Source organism: Chenopodium album, chromosome 1, assembly GCF_948465745.1.
Source record: "Chenopodium album chromosome 1, dcCheAlbu1.1, whole genome shotgun sequence".
NCBI lineage: Eukaryota > Viridiplantae > Streptophyta > Magnoliopsida > Caryophyllales > Amaranthaceae > Chenopodium > Chenopodium album.
This window is the reverse complement of record NC_137834.1, coordinates 5949106-5968740: the sequence shown is the minus strand read 5'-3', so window position 1 is coordinate 5968740 and position 19635 is coordinate 5949106. Positions and strand designations below refer to the sequence as shown.

Sequence of the window (19635 nt, the reverse complement as noted above, 5' to 3'; positions counted from 1 at the left end):
CTAACGGGCCGTGCCGTGCCGTGCCGCGGGCCAAACCGTGCCTCTTGATATTTTTTTTTTTTTTTAAAAAAAAAATGTTAAAAAAAAACGAATTAAAAATAAAAATGCATATAAAAAAAAAAAAATACGAGTGCGATAATCCGAAAACATAAAAAATTGAAGAATAACTTATTTTATTATATGACGGTAGCCGGTACGAATGTACGATAATTTAATAATACAAAATTACAAAATAAGTAATGATAATTAAAAATCGTACAATAGTGTATGAATATTGAATAACTTCATTTATTATACGGAATACGAAGTTCGATAATACAAAAAGAATACAATATTGTATAATGTAAATATGTAATCATGTAATTATTATTGGTCGTCTTCGTCTTCGCCTTCGTCTTCATCTTCGTCTTCGTCTCCTAGAGGTTCAAGGTCATCCGCCAATTGAGTGGATTGAGAAGTATGAGAACTAAAAGAAGTCGACGTTCCTTCATCGTCGTCGTTTTGTGCATAAGTACGATCTTGAGAACGTGTTTCGGCATCCAACCAATCCTTGAAGCAAACACACATTTCAAGTGTTTCGGGTTTTAGTCTTGTTCTTCTATCGTCTAGAACTCTTCCCGACGCACTAAAAGCTCTTTCGGAAGCAACGGAGGAGACTTGGATAGCAAAAATATCACGAGCCATTGCCGACAAAATTGGATGTTTCACGGCTTGTGATTTCCACCAATCGAGGATGTCGAGGCCAAACTTCTCTTCGTCGTCCATGCCTTTCATGAAGTCGTAACTTAAGTACATTTGCAACTCCGAAACATCGCTTTGTGTTCTCCTAGATGATGATGATTCTGTACCTGAATACTTAGACATCAAGTTAGCAGCTTGTGCAAATAAACCTTTGGCCCGTTTACTTACATTTTTGGATGTTTGAGAAGGGGCAAATCGAGACACGGTTCCATATTTACTTTCATAAACATTATATAAATTAAAAAACTCATCCGTCACCTTATTTTTAAAAGTTTCAACATCATCTTCAAAATTCATGTTACTATAATAAATATCAATTAATAAAAAGGTGCCATCATATTTTTGTCTAGGATCTAAAATAGAAGCAAAAATATAAATCTTAGGAATATTGGTGTAATATTTACGCCATTTATCCTCCATGGATGGAAGATATCCACGATAAACGTGTTGTGATCGGTGTTCCGCAAAAAGTTGTGCAAGTAAACATGCATTGCTAAGAAAAGAATGAGCACAAGGATTATATACAGAAGAAAAACAATGTGTCATACCATATAGTAATTGTAAAAACTGCATATATTTTTCACAATTAGCCCAATCATCTTCAAGTAAAGCATTTTGTGGATATTTCATATTATAAAAAAGTGTTAAATGAACCTTGTACTCGATTGCCCGACTCAACATTTCATAGGTGGAGTTCCACCTAGTTGGACAATCCGGTGCTATTTTTATGGTTTTTATCCGTTGTTGCCTGCAAAAACCTTTCCATTCTTGATATCTCATGTTAGAGCTATTAATAGTGCAAATAGCATTCCTTATTTTGTGATAAAATGGACCAATTGCTTGTGTTCCATCCTTCACACACAAGTTAAGAACATGACAAATGCATCTAACATGAAGTGCTTCTCCATCTAATACTAAATCGGTTAATTGGGGTTTAACCAAATTCGCACTATATGTCATAGAAGTTGCGTTATCGAAAGTCATAGACATGATTTTATCCCTAAGACTATATGCATCAATAGCTTCCATTAAATGATGTGAAATGTTAAGACCGGTATGAGGGTATTCAAGCATTTTGAAATGAATGATGCGTTTTTGTAACATCCACTCATTATCTAACCAATGACAAGTAACACATAAATAGTGAAGTCCGTACCCACCATCCCATGCATCGGCGGTTAAAGAAACTCTACAAGGAAGATTAGCTAATTCATTTACTAATTTCAATTTGTACTCTAGATAAGTCTTCATGGCAGCAGATCGAACGGTTTTTCGGGACATTTTTTTGTGTTTTGGTTGTAGTGCTCGGTTAATATAGTTGTTGAAGGCATCATTTTCGGCGAAAAGAAAAGGTTGTTCTGCATGTACAAGCATTCTCCCAAGTTCATCCCTATCTCTATCGTAATTGTAAATGAAACCTTGTGGATGGAATTGAGAAATTTTAGGTTGGGTTGGATCACTAGATGGTCCACCACATTTTTTTGTATGCCTAGTAAGGTGTCCCGTCCCTCCCTTGGTATCGGCCGAGAAAATTTTACCACAAGTCCGACACTTGCATTTTTTTCCATCTTTACTTAATTGATAATGTACCCAACATCCACTCTTTCTTTTGGTTTGAGCAAAATCCTCTTCGGTACACCACTCTAATATGTTAGGATTATGGGTGGATGGTTCACTCGACCCGGAAGCTTGTGTTTGGCTACCTTGGGAAGGAGGAGGAGGAGGAAAAGGAAATTCATATTGTTGAAATTGGGTTTGTTGAAATTGGGTCCAAGGAGCCATATCATCCATTTGTTCTTGCCCTCCCGTGTTTTGGGGATGAAAGAAAGGGGTGGAAGTGTTTGGAAAGGGCATGTTAGGAGAGGGAAAGGGCATGTTAGGGGGGGGCATAGACATTGAAGTGTTTGGGTTTGGTGATTCCCTACGTGTTGACTTGGCTTTTCTAGAGGAGGAGGAAACGTTCGGGTTTGATGCCATGATTAATTAATAATAATAACACAACTAACAATAACAAAGTAACAATTAACAACAATGAGATCAATGAGAATTAATTAGTAAGTAGTTTTTATATAAATTAAATTTTCAAAAATAATTATAATAATAGTAGATTACTTGGATCAATGAGATCCCAGGTAGGAGAGGTTAGGAGCGACGTTGTCCAGAGCCCAAATCCCGCCTTAGACAGATTTCAACAATCCAAATAACCCACAATTAAAATAGAAAGTAGTTTTTATATAATTAAGTAGTTCCAATAATAATAATAATAATAATAATAATAATAATAATAATAATAATGATAATAAATTAATAATAATAACAATAATAGTAACAATAACAATAACAATAACAATAACAAATTAAAATAAAGTTAAGTTAGATCTTACAATGACGCTTCAATGCTTTCCCAAATTTATAATTTCCCGAATTTTTAATTTCCCGAATGTAAATATAACAATTTTTTTTTTTTTTTTTTTTTGGTAGTAGACTAGTACAAGTAATAATAGTAAAAATGTAAAATTTATAAGAGAGTAGGAATTTTTTTTTTCTTTTCACAAAAGAGAGGAAGATTGTATGTTTTTTAGAAATTTGAGAATTGAGAATTTGGGAGTAAGAAAATTAGAGAATAAGAGAGAAGAGATGAGTTGATGAATTGTGAAAATTTTGGAGGAAAATATGAGGTATTTATAGGGGATTTGGGTGGGAAATGGGGTGGAAAATATGGCCGTTTATAGCTGTTGGAAAACGGCCATAAACGGCCATATTCCAACGGCTAGTGGCACGGGCCGTGCCGAGCCGTGCCTGGCCGTGCCGGGCCGTGCCACGTGCCGTGCCGGCGGGTCGTGCCGGCGTGCCGGCCCACGTGCCGGCCACCGTGCCGCCCGCCGTGCCACGGGCCGTGCCCGTGCCGGTCCCAAAAAAGGTGTTCACGGCACGGCCCACGGCACGCCGGCGTGCCGCCGTGCCGGCCACCGTGCCCGTGCCGGGCCGTGCCGGAGTCGTGCCGGGCCCGTGCCGCCCGCGTGCCGGCACGGCCCGTGCCCATCTTTACCGCTACCCTAAAACTCATGAAGAAATTGGCAAATGTATATTTCACAAAGATTACCGCTTCTGCAGAATCCACCTTTTCTTTATATCTTCGACAATCAACATAGAAGAAATCGTAGCAGTGAGATCACACCTCTGCTTGGCTTCACGCGGTCCCTATTTCGGGGTTTGATGAATCACATTTATATAGGATTTATAGGCACATTTATGCTAAGTTTATAGTAGCTTTTAGGTCTTTTGTTGCTTTTTAGGTCGTAAATACATAAGTTGTTTATTTTGTACTCTATTACGCTCCGTTTGTGTTTTTCTTAATGTTTCAGGTGATTTGATAGACATTTGGACGCTTTCGTAGTGTTTGGAGTTGAATAGGACAATGAAAGGATGAAAAGTCGATGAATCGAGGTTGTTCAATGAAGGATATATATTTGTGCAATATTATTTTGAGATTTATATGCATAAGGAATGAATATAACATCCACAAGGGTTGCTATGCATCTTTCGGAATTGAATTAGAGCTAGAAATGAAGTAAAACGATGTTTTACAAAGTGGCAAAACTGACCTTTGCTCACTCTTTTGATCATAACTTGAGTTATACAAATTGGATTGAAGTGATTCAAGTTGCGTTGGAAACTAGACTTGAAGATATTTCCAACAGTAGGTCACATGCCTATATACAACGTATAAATCAGAAGTTACAAGCCTGTGAAGTTGACACAATGCCCAGTAGCCCCGAGCGAGAGCTCGCAAGGTAGCTCGCATAGGCCTCGAGCAATTGCAGCCCCGAGCGAGAGCTCACTTGACCAGGGAGCTATAGCTCCAGTTTACCCACGAAAGCAGCAAGCAAGGGGCATCGTAGCACGTCTTTTGCTTGGCCCTCGATTCCATCGAGCATCTTCGTGCCACGTCATCTTCTATCGTCCAATCGTTTGACAACTTGTGTAATTTTTATTTTACTTTTCTTTAATTATTTTTAGATTAGTTTTAGGATAATATAAATACTCCAAGGGACATTATTTTTCCCTTAGGCCTTTTTATACTTTTTATTTTTACGTTCTTTTGAGTTTTCTCTTGAATCCTAGTTTCTCATGGCATCTCCATGGATTCTTCCATGGATGATTCTTGGGTTTATTAATTTTTTTTCATTGAGGTATTTTATTTCTTTTTTTCTTGCTTTTAATTATGCTTTCTTCATTAGATTTAGTTTTTATTATTTCTTTCATGTTTGAGTAGTTTAATTTCTAGGGTTTGGGAATCCATGTTTATACTTTAATTCTTGATTGATATTATTTATGATTTGATTATTGATATCTCTAATTGATAGTGTTTTCTTATTAATCTTGCAACCTGATCAATTGTTTGATTAATTCTTGTTAATAAGAGTTTGAATCGAAGATCTTACTTTTAGAGGCTTCCCTACAATTAGCAATTCTGATTATGTTAGCGACCGTACTGCATATGTTGAATTGAGAGCGTTAAGACACGACCGTAGGCTTAGCAATTGCTCTAGATAATTGATTGATTGAATTGTTATTGATATTTGATAGATTTAGAGCTATAAGCATGGTGAACTTTTAGAGTCTTTTTATTAATTATTTTTTCCCTCTTTTAATTTAGACTATATTTTCATCCCAATTTTGCGACATAGTTTAGTTTCTCCGTACCTTGAAAGCTAGATTAAATAGTCATCTCTCTGTGGATTCGACCCTACTTACCCTACTACATTGTTAGTTGGTTTTGTTAGGAATTTATTTTTGACAGGTGTACGACAACCTACCAGGGTTGGGTTAGACGAACGCAAAGACTTACCGATGTGAGTTGTGCTACCAGTTGGGTGTTTCATTGTTTTGTCTCAACGTTGTGCTCTCTTTGTTCAAAGGTTTTTCCTGAGGATATTTTTGGTGATCACGCGGTGTCGTGTGCTAGTATTGTGGGTCTTAAACATCGACATAATGTTGTTCAGGATACCCTAGTTGATGTTTGCTATCGATCTGGGATTTAAGCTAGAAAGGAGGTTATGGAGGCAACGACGAGGCCCTTTGACATGCAGATGTGTTACTTTATTCCTGGGATCGTGGTTGTGATGTCTGTGTTGACTTAAGAGTGTCTTCTCCTTTAATTTGACTCAATCTGGGTTATCAGACTTTGTTCCTGGACAGGTTCTGACTGATGTGGTTCATCAAAAGCGGATCAAGTACGAATCTAGTTGTCGAGCAATCAGATATGGTTTCTTTCCCTTTTCTTTTTCTTCACTTGGGGAGTTAGAGAAAGAGGTTGTTGTGTTGCTGAAACGGGTTCAAAAGTTCTCAACGACTCAGGACATTGGGACTCATGCTACTTCTCATATTTTCACTAGGATATGATTTGCGATAGTTAGAGGAGTACGTGGGGGCCTGGATTGTATCTCGGCTTCCCACTCACTTTTTATAGGTTGTATAAGTTTGTCTATAATAATAATAATAATAATAATAAAAATTTTTTGAGGGGAAATAATAATAATAATAAATTAATAATAATAATAATAATAATAAGTAATAAGTAATAATAATAATAATAATAATAATAATAATAATAATAATAATAGTGTCAAGCTGTCCACACTACAAAAAATCGTAAGAACTAAGAACGATGGTGATATTAAAGTTAAAGTTGCATTAATATACGTGGACCAAACATCAAAACTAAGAAATTTTAACAACATAGCTAGAAGCCTAGAAGCACACAAAATGTCTTTGCAAATCACTAAATACCATACAATTATTTTGTGTCCCAAAATGGATAAACCTTGTAGCAAAACAAGTTTCAATATCCGCCAAGAAACTTTTTGTAGCTTCAAGCTACACCACACTTCCCTCTTTCAACTTTATCTCTTCGTAATTCCAATTCCCCTCCTTCATTGAAAAACATTGTACAAAAAAATCAACCAAAACGAATATAAATCAACATAAATTATATAATTATCTCTAAACATTTTGGGTGGTTGTGGTCTTATCATTACCCTCCTTGTTGCCACCTGACACTATTTGATGCTAAATTTTATTCCGTAGTTTTTTATTCCTTAATTTTGACAGTGAAATCCAATTTTATTTATCTATCAAGTATTTTCGTTTCTTAATACTTGTAATATTTTTACATTAATTATTTAATATTGTACTCTGTACATTACTTAATTTTTTTCCACAATAATTAAAAAATTTATAAATTGATACCTTAGAAATATAAGTTGGGTCAAGTTTAACCATTTTTTACCGTATATGATTATGTGAAAATTAAAGTGTTGCAAAAAAAAAAAAAAAAAAAAAAAAAAAAAAAAAAAAAAAGTAAATTTTACTTTTCCTACTTAATAAATAAAAGGAATATCCTTATTTTCTTTTCGTGCATTTTCCCATTTGTAATATCTCAACAGTAGACGAGCCCCAAGTTTTTAGGCTACTTCACTCTAAGCAAGAACTCTCAGGTATCCCACTTCTTCTCTAATTTGCAGGCCTATTTCCTTTAATTTTGTTTTTAAAAAAAGGATCTTTATGAATAATCTGGGAAATTTTTTAGTGAAGATATTCATATTATATGATTAATGGTGATTTTCTGGGTGTTGGGGTTGAAGCAATGATGGATTTTTTGTTTTTTTCATTTGTTTATTTGTTGAGTATTGAAATGCATGATTACCCAGTTGAAATTAATTCTTTAATTTGCTTTTAAGTGATTGATTTTAGTGATTAATTACATGATTATACAATTTATGTGGGTTTGTTGGCTGTATTAGTTGATTATGGTTTTATTATTAGAACTTAATGATATTTGTTTATGATTGATGAAACATGGAATTGATGATTTGTTATTCAAAAGAGGATGATTAGTGTAACCCGCATCGTGAATTTTTGCTGTCATTATTTTTTATTTGCTTGCTATTTCAGAAATTGATGCTGTAATTGGGTCCGTTCAATATCACTGTAGTTTTCTGTTTTTTTTTTTTTTTTTCCAAAAACATATGATATATGTCATACTACTTCCGTTACAGGTTATGTGCAACTATTAGACATTTTTCCTCTCTGCTTTATGTCAAATCGTTGCACATAACCTGTAACGGAGGTATAATGAATCGATAATTGGTCAAACTTATTAAGATCATGATAATTTTGAAAATTGACAACAAGTAGAAACAATTTTTTTCCTAGTTTCTTTTTTGGTTTTTTTTGTTTTTATAAAATCAGAAAACTGAAAACAAAAAACGATGGCGAACAAGCCCACTGCTCTGATTCTATAGCCCTTAAATAAGTTTATTTTGGCATAGTGTTATCAATTTGTTTTCAGTTATTCGAATTTTTTGAAGTAGATAACTCTGATGATTAGGATGACTGAAAAGCTGCTTGATTTAAATGTTTTATTTGGCTAGAGAACAGTGGTGATCAAGCATGAGAATGTGTCTAATGGAGTCTGCAGTTTGTAGAAAAGTTGCATGGAAAGAAATGTTTAACTGTATATTTGCCTAGTCTTTGATGTATGTAATAAAACCTGTGTTGTTATTGCTTGTGTAATGCCTTTTTTTTTTTGTATCTAATATGATTACCACATTTGAATTTCAGGTTTATGATCTGAGCTCATATTACTTGGTGCTGTTTAGTCTCTCTTTTTTTACTTGAGGGACAATATCAGCTTGAGTTTTGGCTAAAATGTCGAAGGGACTAGACTATGAGGGATTGAATGAAAATGTGAAAAAGTGCCAATATGCTGTTAGGGGTGAGCTGTATCTTCGAGCTTCTGAGCTCCAGAAAGAAGGGAAGAAGGTAAATGGAATAATGTTTTTTTACTCCATTCTTTGGGCTTGTCGAGACCCCTACCTGAAGTGTGATTTTTCTGTTGGGATTTGAGATTGGATTCTTCATCTATTTAATCCTTTCATACACATTTATATCATTTGTGAAGAAAAATATGAACAATCTCTCTTTTGTTCTGGGCGTGATAACACTGCTTTGAGTGTTCTGTTTCTCTTGTTACTTGATATTGCACCTCCTGGTATTGAATGATTTATTCTATTGTACTTACTATTTTAAATGACAAGCCTTGAAGACTGGCCTTTTGCTTGATGACATGTTATACAGCTGAAAAAACATAGCTAATCTTGTGATTAGTTACAAAGCATATACCTCAGTGATGAACCATGTCTTGAGTTAATTCTTCTGCATAATTTTCTTTCTAGATATTATAGTTTAGTGCTCTGTCGCACTCAAATCTTGTCTTATTTTCTGACTATTCATATACCCATGCAGATCATCTTCACAAATGTTGGAAATCCTCATGCATTAGGGCAGAAACCATTGACATTCCCGCGCCAGGTTTTACAAAATAGGAGTTATATTAGTCTCACATCACTTTGTGGTTCGGTATTTAAGTTTGGGTATTAACTTTGAAAAGCGTATTCTTCCAGGTGGTTGCTTTGTGTCAAGCTCCATTCCTACTTGATGATCCTAATGTTGGAATTGTATTCCCAGCTGATGCAATTGCAAGGGCTAAGCATTACCTTTCTATGACTTCAGGCGGTCTAGGTACATTTTTAACTTTTATATCCTCTTACTGATATAGTGACATGCCAGAATTGCTACAAAAATATGAAATTTTATTACATGTTTGCATCTATATTCTTATCTAATGAGGTTGCCTGCATCTGACCATCCTAGATTGTACCAATAATGGGATTTACATTACTTTGTTAATATAATATGAAGTCAATTTGCATACATCACCCAAAGGCAGCTCATGAAAGAAGAGAAGTATCTATTAGACGTTTGGGTCTATTTGCTTTCACTGTGAAAATATTGATGACTCTGCTGTTATCCATTATGTTGCTGGATTGGCTCAGTCAATCTGCATTCATGCTAGATTAGTAAATCCGTTGATACATCAATATCTATTTATATTTTTGGCTGACTGCTGTTTCTCCTTGTCGCCGTTTTGTCTTTCTGATTTTGTAGGCTGTCTACAACTATACACTTATACTATTGTCTGCAATCCCAATACCTTGCTGATTCATGTAAATGTACCCCCACCCTAAAATCCCAACTTTACCTCTTTTTCATGTAACAAATGTTCTTTCTGTTAGATATATCACTTTATACTTTGTTTTCTTTGCTTTCTGCATATGCGTCTTTTATTACTTAACATTTGTTCACCTCTCTTATTTAATATTTCATTGTCAACTTCATCTTTCATAATACCTTACATTTGTTCACCTCCCTTATTTTATCAGTCTCTAGATGCTTTCAGAACCTTACAAAAAATGCAATTTTTTATGCCAAGTTATACTATAGCTCATGAAATGGGATATGTGTAACATTTGTTATTGTATATTGAATTAGGTGCTTACAGTGATTCAAGAGGCATTCCTGGCGTAAGGAAAGAGATTGCAGAGTTTATTGAAAGGCGGGATGGGTATCCAAGGTGATTTGTTGCATGTTTCTCATGGCAATGTTATTGATCATCCAGTACTTGAGCCTCAATATGTCTCAGTTTGCTTGTTGACTATGACTAATGTTGTTTCTGCCTGATTTCCAGTGATCCTGAACTCATTTTCCTAACTGATGGTGCTAGCAAGGGAGTGATGCAAATTTTGAATGCTGTCATTGGAGGCCAAAGTGATGGGGTAAGTCTCCTATGATCCTTTTTTTCTTTTACTTGCCGATATTTTCCCTTTATTTTAGTAGAAGTGTTGATCTCTGGTCATTATTGCCTTATTGATCTATCTTTCTTTCAGATCCTAGTTCCTGTTCCACAATACCCACTTTATTCTGCTTCAATATCATTATTGGGTGGTTCTCTTGTCCCATATTATCTGGAGGAGACTGCAAACTGGGGCCTTGATATCAATAATCTCCGTGATGCAATACGACAAGCCACATTCAAAGGAATAAAAGTATGCTCTCCTGAATCATGATATTTTGATATATAGAAAACCGCTTATAGTTTCAGAAAGAAAATTGTAGCAAAGTTGTATTTAATGTGTGGTTATTCCCAAAAGTTTATGGTTTATCCTCTTTTGCTAGTCGATAAATACCGATTAGTTTTTGGAATGCCAAGATTTTAAGTTGAGGTCATCACTGATGTACTGTTATTGGAATATGTGCTCTAAGTACTACTCCTCCGTACAATTATCTTGGCTTATGATGGCATACTAATCTTACATTCTGGTTCTATGTACCTAATGTAACATATATGTGAACTTCTCTTTCTTTTTTCTTTTTTTTTTTTTAGTTTTTCAATTTGGTCATTGTTTTTGCAAGATAATGGATCTTATTATTAACTTTCATGCTGGTCAGGTACGTGCAATGGTTATTATTAACCCTGGAAATCCTACTGGACAATGCCTTAGTGTACCCAACTTACAAGAAATAGTGAATTTCTGTATTCAAGAAAAGTTGGTGCTTATGGCTGATGAAGTATATCAACAAAACATATACCAAGATGAGCGCCCCTTTGTAAGTGCAAGAAAGGTATGTCATACACTCATACAGAATATTTCAGTGCTTGGTAAAATATGGTTCAGGTTCATTTATCTTTCCTTGAAGAATTTAAACTTACCTAATTTCCTTTTCTGGAAGGTTTTAATGGACATGGGCCCACCAATGAACAAGGATCTCCAGCTTGTGTCTTTCCACACAGTATCAAAAGGATATTGGGGTGAATGTGGACAGAGGGGTGGATACTTTGAGATGACAAACATTCCTCAGAAGGTTTGTCTTTGTCCCAAATTTTATGCTTTTTGATGGAATTATCTTTTCTTTATTTATAATTTATTTCTTGGTGGCATGAAAAATCAGAAATAATGACTTCACAGCTCACAGACCTCAGTTCTCGCAACTCTGTATAACTAGTGACTTTACATACCTCATATTACAAAAATTGAAATAAAGCAAAAAAGCCCTCTTTTATTCTTTTGTTTTGAAAAAAGATGGGTCTGATAAAAATCCTTAGCAGTCACGAATAATCTCCAGTTTTTTGCTAGTGGTGTTTTTGGCATGCACTTCATGAACAATCTGCATAGCTATGGCTGAGGAGCACCCTTTAGTTACCAAAAATGTTCAGTCAGTCATTTTCTCATTGATTGCAAGTGGAAATATTTTCAAAAATTTATGCTCAAGTAGAAAGCAAGTAAGCTACTGTTTGGTTGCTTCATATGAATGGATCGGAAATTGTATACGTCATCTGATGTTGTTGGTCTCCATTGCAGTCAGTTGATGAAATATACAAGATTGCCTCAATTGCACTAAGTCCGAATGTACCAGGGCAAATATTTGTAAGTTTCTCAAACTTTTTTGCAGTTTTGGATACTCTTGTTTTTCCTTAGGCAAGGTTTTGGATTCTGTATGCACAAAATCATTGTTCTTTTTCCCTTTGACAGTTAGGATTGATGGTCAATCCACCAAAGCCTGGGGATATCTCTTATCTTAAATTTGAACAAGAGAGGTAATTGGTTTACACTTTATTTAGATAGCAGTTAGAAGAGATGATTTTACTCCTTCCTGTTCTATTCACTATTTCAACTGAGAGGAAGAATCTCTTATATCAAAGAACAATTTTCTTAACAAGCTTTTTGAGAGGAAGGAAATTTGTATAGGGCTTTATTAGGATGGAGACAAAAACCCATCATGCAGAGTATATATAATAAATGCATAAATTTTTGCAGCAAAGGAATTCTGGAATCATTGAGGAAGAGAGCGCGAATAATGACTGATGGGTTTAACAGCTGTAGAAATGTTGTGTGCAATTTCACAGAAGGTAAAGAGTAATTTCCATCTTTTGTGTGTATTTGTGTATCCTGTATTTATTTCTGAACAGAAATTCATCTGTGAGATAAATCCTTATTCAGGTGCCATGTACTCATTCCCTCAAATATGCTTGCCACCTAAGGCTGTTGAGGCCGCCAAGAATGCTGGCAAACATCCTGATGTTTTCTACTGTCTCAAGCTCTTGGAAGCCACCGGCATCTCCACTGTTCCTGGTTCAGGGTTTGGGCAGAAAGAAGGGTACTGGAACATTACAATCGTTTTTTTTTTTAATTTTTTTATATAGTATTATGCAGCCTTAAGTTTCAATTCACAGTTAAAATCCTTTACTATTTCTCCAAAACCTAATTTTACAAAACAAAAAAAACTGTTGTCTTGTCTCATACGTGGCCCTCTCAGTAAGTCAGTATATAACAGACGAGCATCTTAAATTAACTATCATAGTAGGGTATACTGAGAAATATACTCGAATAATGATTCTGATTAACTACATGCTGATAGTGTTTATATCTACAGAATCGTTAATCTCTTCAATTAGTTTGTTAGCCTATTTTTTCAATGTGGAAGAACCTGTCAAACTTGAAAATGAACATCATTTTCCCAATTGAATTTTGTAAACTTATAGCTTTATAGGCATCTGGTGCCCTTTCCTAGGAAAGTTTGGCCACCTGAACTTGGAATTCACAGAACCTGTTCACTCTATATGTAAAACTTTTAACTTGTTTCTTTACTGGTTGAGGTCGAACACTTGGGTAAACAAGTGTTGAGCTTCATCCCTGATTATTTGTGTGCATCTATTGAATTTTCTGCATCCTATCCAAAGAAAAGGAAAGAAAAGACTTCAAACCCATGAAACTTATAAAAGCCAAAAAAACATGTTGAATACTAAGCTATTTTCATTGTATAACAGGGTTTTCCACATGAGGACTACCATTCTACCTGCTGAGGAAGACATGCCTGCTATCATGGAGAGCTTTAAGAAGTTCAATGATGCGTTCATGGAGCAGTATGAAGATCAACGAGCAGGTTACTCGAGGATGTAAATTATAGGAGATTTCTTTGAAATCCCTTACTTTATGTTATTGTTATGATATGATTCAGTGTATACTCTCCCTCTCCTCCCTCAAATGTTCTTGTAAATTTAAACGCAAAGTTGAAGTACACTATGCAAATCAGGATTCTAAACTTTGTATGATTTGTAAACGAATTAGTCGCTTTCTGTTGCACAAGCTCTCGTTTTCCCTCAATAATGAAGATCATATAGCAGTAATACACAGCATGTGAAGTTGTCTATTAGTTTTCACTTCAGGTTCAATAATAATCTGGTTTCTGACAGGAAATTAATTCCAGTATATTATACAGATGATTTCTTAATTTATCTGATGCTGTCACATGGTATCAAGAATACATAAAACAATATGGTAAGATTTTGAACAATTATAACATAATGGCAGTATTTTTATTTGTTTTTTCTAGAAACAGTAAAATGATTGTGTAACATTAATATTTCCAGAGAAATTGTGTTCCTTCATTTTGTTGAGTGGAAATGGCATTCTGCTTATTGCAAATATTGGGTTAAGCTCAGTCTACTCTTAGGGTGGCAAGTGGTATGCCAACTACATCTGTAATCTGTTATCCTTTTTCAGTTTCAGATCTTCAATCTACAGTTATTTATATGGATAGTATAAAGGGTGTCGGGTTTCATCGTAAACATTACTTTATTAACGTGACTATTAATTTCAGACATGAAGGTATATATCATTAGGATATACTTGGAATTATAAGACGAGGGAGGAAGTATATGATAACGTGTGAAGGTGTAAAAATCAGTTTTTTTTTTTAACGCAAAAGGTAGCATGCATTGCTTGGGCACTGCCCTATATATTACAACCTAAAGCTCAAAGAAGCTAGAATAAGCAAAAGGCATTCTTTGAGCAGAGTTCTGAATCTAAATAGAAATAAAAAGGTTCTACAACCGATTCTAATAAGACAATAACCAAGAAAAAACATAACAGCTGAGAAAGATCAAACTAAGCAGGAAGATCAGCAAGATAGGCAGCTTCAGCGCTGACTGGACAGACGAAATGATCAACATGGCCTAAGCTCATATTCATGGCATATTTTGCCAGATAATGAGCAAGGCTATTTAATTCCCTTGGGATAGTACTGAAAATGACAGTCATTTCCCTATTGTTAAGCAGCCTAGCCACACCTATGATAACAGCAGCAAGTTCATGATGCATATGATCACCTTCCCTATTAAGCAAAGTTCTGATTTGCTCAGCATCTGATTCCACTTCCAGGAACTGAAGAGGCATAGCTCTTGCATAATTCAGGCCCTTCCTTAAAGCATAAAGCTCAGCACCTTAGAGCATTTGGTGCATTGTATTTGCTAGAATACCCAAAATGCCATTCACCCTTAGCATTTCTGAAAACACCACCTCCACCTCCTAAGTCTGATGATATCCAAGCACCATCAGTATTTAATTTCAGAAAACCTGCTTTGGGAGGTTTCCAGCAAGGGGGCTTCACTATAGATGGACCTGCAGATTCAGAAACTTTTTCTTTCCCTTTCCAAATTCCCTGTAAGACAAAAGAGTTTATTTGGTAGTCTATAATAAACCTGTTAAAAACAGTGTTACAATTATAGATTTCATCATTAAAAATAATTCCATTTCTCAACTTCCAAATCTGCCACATTCCCATAACAAAAATACATTTCCATTTGGGAGTCTGGCAAAAATTAAAAGATATCCATTCTGCCCAGGAACTGTTCATGAAAAGAGAATAGTTAAACTTAGGAGGAGGTCTGAGCTTCTGAAAAATCATCTTCCATAAAATTATAGAAGAGTGACAGTCCCTAAATAGATGTATGAAGGATTCAGAACAGGAATTACATCTAGAACAATTGGAATCAAAATTTGGAATTTTGGAAGCCAACACGGAAGCAGTGGGGATGATGGAGAGGACACAGTTCCACATGAACATTTTATATTTATAGGGGACTTTCAATTTCCAGAAAGATTTCCAATTGAAAGAGAAAGGAAGATTGATTCTAGTAGGATAAGTGGCAGAAAAATAGGCTGATTTGATAGTGAATTCACCTGAAGCATGAAAAACCCACCTAAGTTGATCTGAGGAAAAAGAAGAATCCACAACAGAAAGAGGAGTGCTCAAAATAAGGGAGATGATATGATTGGGAAGCAAATATTTGACATCATCAATGTACCACTTTCCATTTCTGATGATATTGGAGACTCTCCAATGACATTTATTCATAGGAACTTCAGAATCAATAATTTGATATAAAGGTGCAGAGCCCACCCAATGATGATACCAAAGAAAGGTATCCTCACCATTCCCTATCCTTATGACAAGCCCTCTAAAAAGAAGGTCCCTACCTTTAAGAATATCCCTCCACATTAAGGACTGAGAAGAATTGGGGATACAATCCTGTAAATTGCTTCTTCTTGCATACTTATCTTTCAAAATTTTAACCCATAATTTATCAGGCTTTGTCACAAAAATCCATCCTAATTTTGCCATGAAAGAAACATTCCACTCCTTTAAAGACCTAAGACCCAAACCCCCTAGGGTAGTTGGAATAATGACATTGTTCCATTTGGTTCTAGGAGTATATCTGATTGAATCAGATCTATTCCAAAGGAATCTTTTGCAATGTTTTTCAAGATCATATAGAATAGATCTAGGGAGAAGACTGGTTTGCATTGCATGAACTGGGTATGAACTTAACACTGATTTGATGAGAGTACATCTGCCAGCCATATTTAAAAGTTTACCCTGCCACCCCTTAATTTTATCTAAGGTTTTATTCATTAGTTCCCAATAATCACCTTTTTTCAATTTATTAGGACTAATGTTAATACCTAGATATTTCCCAAAAGAACAACTAGACTTGAAATTGCTTAAAACAGCCAATTGATGTCTAACATTGTAATCCATTTTGGGAGGGAAAATAATGCTAGATTTTAAGTCATTGACTTTCAATCCTGAAAAAACCCCAAACTTCTCCAAAGTATGTAACATTACACTGAGATTTGTAACATTTCCAGTGCAAAAAAAAAACACATCATCAGCATAGAAGAGATGGGAAAGGCTATAGTTTTTTGTAATTCTTAATGGTTTCCAATCCCCTTTTTGAACACTATCCTCTATTAAAAGAGATAATCTTTCCATGCAAAGAACAAAAAGATAGGAAGAAAGAGGATCCCCCTGCCTAATACCCCTTGAAGGATGAAAATCTGATGTGATCTCACCATTCCACAAGACAGAAATAGTTGTAGAAGTCACACAATGCATGATGAGATTGATAATTGAATCAGGAAAATCAAAACACTTGAGAGTATCAGAAATAAAGCTCCATTCCAAACAATCATAAGCTTTAGCTAGATCAAGCTTAAGAGCCATGATATGCTTATTTTTCCTACATTTGTGGAAAAACATGAGCAACCTCTTTAATGAGAATTATATTATCCTCCATGCATCTATTCTGGATAAAACTAGCTTGAAAAGGGCTTATGACTCTATGAAGGATACCTTTGAGCCTAGAAGAAATAATTTTTGTGACTAGTTTATAAATGGTATTACAAAGCCCAATAGGTCTGAAATCACCCATACAACCAGGATTATCTTTTTTAGGTAACAGAGAGATATATGAATGGTTGAGATCAGAAGGAATGATAGAAGAGGCAAAAATGGAGGTAATGAAATCATGGATTGTGGATCCTAAATCAGTCCAAAATTGCTGATAGAAAAGAGGTTGAATGCCATCAGGACCAGGACTCTTAATTGGATCCATCCTAAACAAATTGGATTTCACTTCCTCTAGAGAAGGGATAGCAGAAAGAGAAGCCTGATCAGAATCAGAGAGTTTTGTGATGCAAAAACAAGGCAGAGAATTAGAAGAAGAAAAAGAGCTAGAGAAAAGATTGATAAAATGAGATCTAGCTAGCTCTTTAAGAAGGACATGATCTTCAATTAGATTCCCATTTTCATCAGATAAAGCAACAATTTTCCCTCTACTCTTTTTAACCTTTGCAAGAATATGAAAATACTTCGTATTGTAATCCCCATACTTCCTCCAATTGATACCAACTTTATGTGCCCAAATAATCTTTTCCATCTTATAAATAGAATTTAATTCCTGAAGGAGTCTATATTCAAGATTCACTAAGAAAGAAGAATTTTTAGCTGAAAGAGAAATCTGTATTCCATTTAGTCTAGCCAGCAAATTTTTTTTCTTCTTGCTTAGACTACCAAAAATATTTACATTCCATGCTGGAACATTAGAAAGGAAGTTAAGTCTACCTTGCAAGAATGGGAAAGGCTCATTGCCCTGTGACCAATTTGAAAGAAAGAATTGTTTAAAATCTTTATGTTGTAACCAGACTTCCTTACATCTAAAAGGAAAAGGGCCTTTTGAAAGTTCAGGGCACATACTAATCAATAAAGGACAATGATCAGAATATGTTTTGACTAGATTGGTGACAGTTACTTGTGGAAAAACCTCTACAAAAGCTGCATTCACAATAGCTCTATCAAGCCTTTCTCTGATCAAAGCTCTTCCATGCCTAGCATTTTCCCAAGTGTAAAGATTATCCACTGTGTGTAAATCCATCAAGCCAGCTTCATTGGTAAAATTAGAATAATCCCTACATTGAGTAGACCTAAAAGGTCTTCCACCTTGTTTTTCTCCCTGGGATGTTACTTCATTCATATCACCCACCACCAACCAAGGAGTAGTAGATGGAGGGAGATTATGTTGTAAGTTATTCCAAAATGCATGTCTTTCCCTAGCAACACTAGGAGCATGCATGCCAGTGATCAAAATTTCAGGTTTATGATTATGGAATTTAATCAGTGAATGAAATTTATGATCATCATTATCATACAAAATCAGATCCACAGTAGACTTAAAAAACAGACTTATTTCCTCTAGCAGGGATCACCCTTTTGTCATGAAACCCTAGTTGTTGCATCAAATCAAAGGCCTTTCCAGCATCACATTTTATTTCTAAAAGTATCAAAATATCAGGTCTATGCATCTTAACCAAATCCCATGCATGGGATAGAAAATCATCATTGTTTACTCCTCTTACATTCCACACAATTAACTTCATTTTTAAATCAGGGATGGGTTTTTGAGGTGTTAAACAAGGAATATCACCTGGGCGATGATTGACTGGCAGGAAGAACTCCTCCCAGTCCCTCCAATGTCCCCAGTGCCCCAATCCGTGTACATCCTCCACTTTGATCGGGGAGATGTAGCTTCTCATTGCTGGAAGAAGGCGGAACTGTCTCTCCAGACAAAGAAACTGAGCTTGAATCCCGAGAATTTCCCCTCGAGTTTGATAAATCGCCATAGGGCACCCCGGAAGAGCCATGTCTTGACCTTCTGTTGCGCATTGCAAGGGAATGACTGGGATTTTTTCGTGCATGCGTCTGAATTTTAGAAGTCTCTCGTGAGATGGCCATTGGAGAGAAAGGCTCATCCTCGCATAAGGAGGGAGTACCTCCTCCCTTCTCTTCAGAGCATCCAATGTTGCCATGGCGGATGTTGTCTGAAGGGATTTCGACGAAGGAATCCGAGTTGTTGTGCAAATTGGACGAGGGCTCAGAGGGAAAAGAGCAAGAGTGCTTGAAGGAGGTTGAGTCCTGTATGTCCATTCCTTCGCAAAAGCTGAGTTCTGAATTTGATACACCACCGATAGTGGAGGGGAAGTTAGAGGAGGTGGGTAGTTGAGGTTGAGTAAGCTCGGAGAAGGATGGGTTGTGCTGGGTGGAGGAGTCAGAATTGTCGGAAGAGAGGGAATGGGATGAGATTTCGATGGTACTGGTTTCCATACAGGGAGGGAAGGAGTTGCTTGGGAGACTGGGGGCTGGGTTAGAGCCAAGGACGATGGAACGATCACTTTTTTGTTTTCCATTTGAAGGAGGTAAAACAGAGTTAACTGGAGAAGAAAGAGCAACAATACTATTTTCAGAAGAAGCAGCAATAAAAGCAGAGGACGTAGGAATTAATGCAGAAGGATGGTTTTCTTTTATAGCAATAAC

General features: G+C 35.7%; 1 protein-coding gene across 1 annotated transcript; it reads left to right on the top strand.

The window, feature by feature from the left end:
- Window positions 1-7085: 7085 nt before the first annotated feature.
- On the top strand, window positions 7086-13840 carry LOC145641186 (glutamate--glyoxylate aminotransferase 2-like). The gene is made up of 14 exons (XM_081692259.1): window positions 7086-7241; window positions 8368-8568; window positions 9052-9117; window positions 9210-9327; window positions 10138-10219; window positions 10334-10421; window positions 10533-10691; window positions 11095-11268; window positions 11377-11508; window positions 12006-12071; window positions 12177-12241; window positions 12462-12553; window positions 12645-12801; window positions 13472-13840. Exons 2-14 carry the CDS (start codon window positions 8455-8457, stop codon window positions 13602-13604), a joined length of 1446 nt encoding a protein of 481 aa, XP_081548385.1. The 5' UTR covers window positions 7086-7241; window positions 8368-8454; the 3' UTR covers window positions 13605-13840.
- Window positions 13841-19635: the final 5795 nt, after the last annotated feature.

Excerpts from the sequence above, each read along its gene's own strand:
- LOC145641186 (XM_081692259.1), top strand. The coding sequence starts at position 8,455 with ATGTCGAAGGGACTAGACTATGAGGGATTGAATGAAAATGTGAAAAAG. Across the intron at positions 10,220-10,333 it reads AGGCGGGATGGGTATCCAAG|TGATCCTGAACTCATTTTCC; the intron begins GTGATTTGTTGC and ends CCTGATTTCCAG. Across the intron at positions 12,802-13,471 it reads GGGTTTGGGCAGAAAGAAGG|GGTTTTCCACATGAGGACTA; the intron begins GTACTGGAACAT and ends ATTGTATAACAG.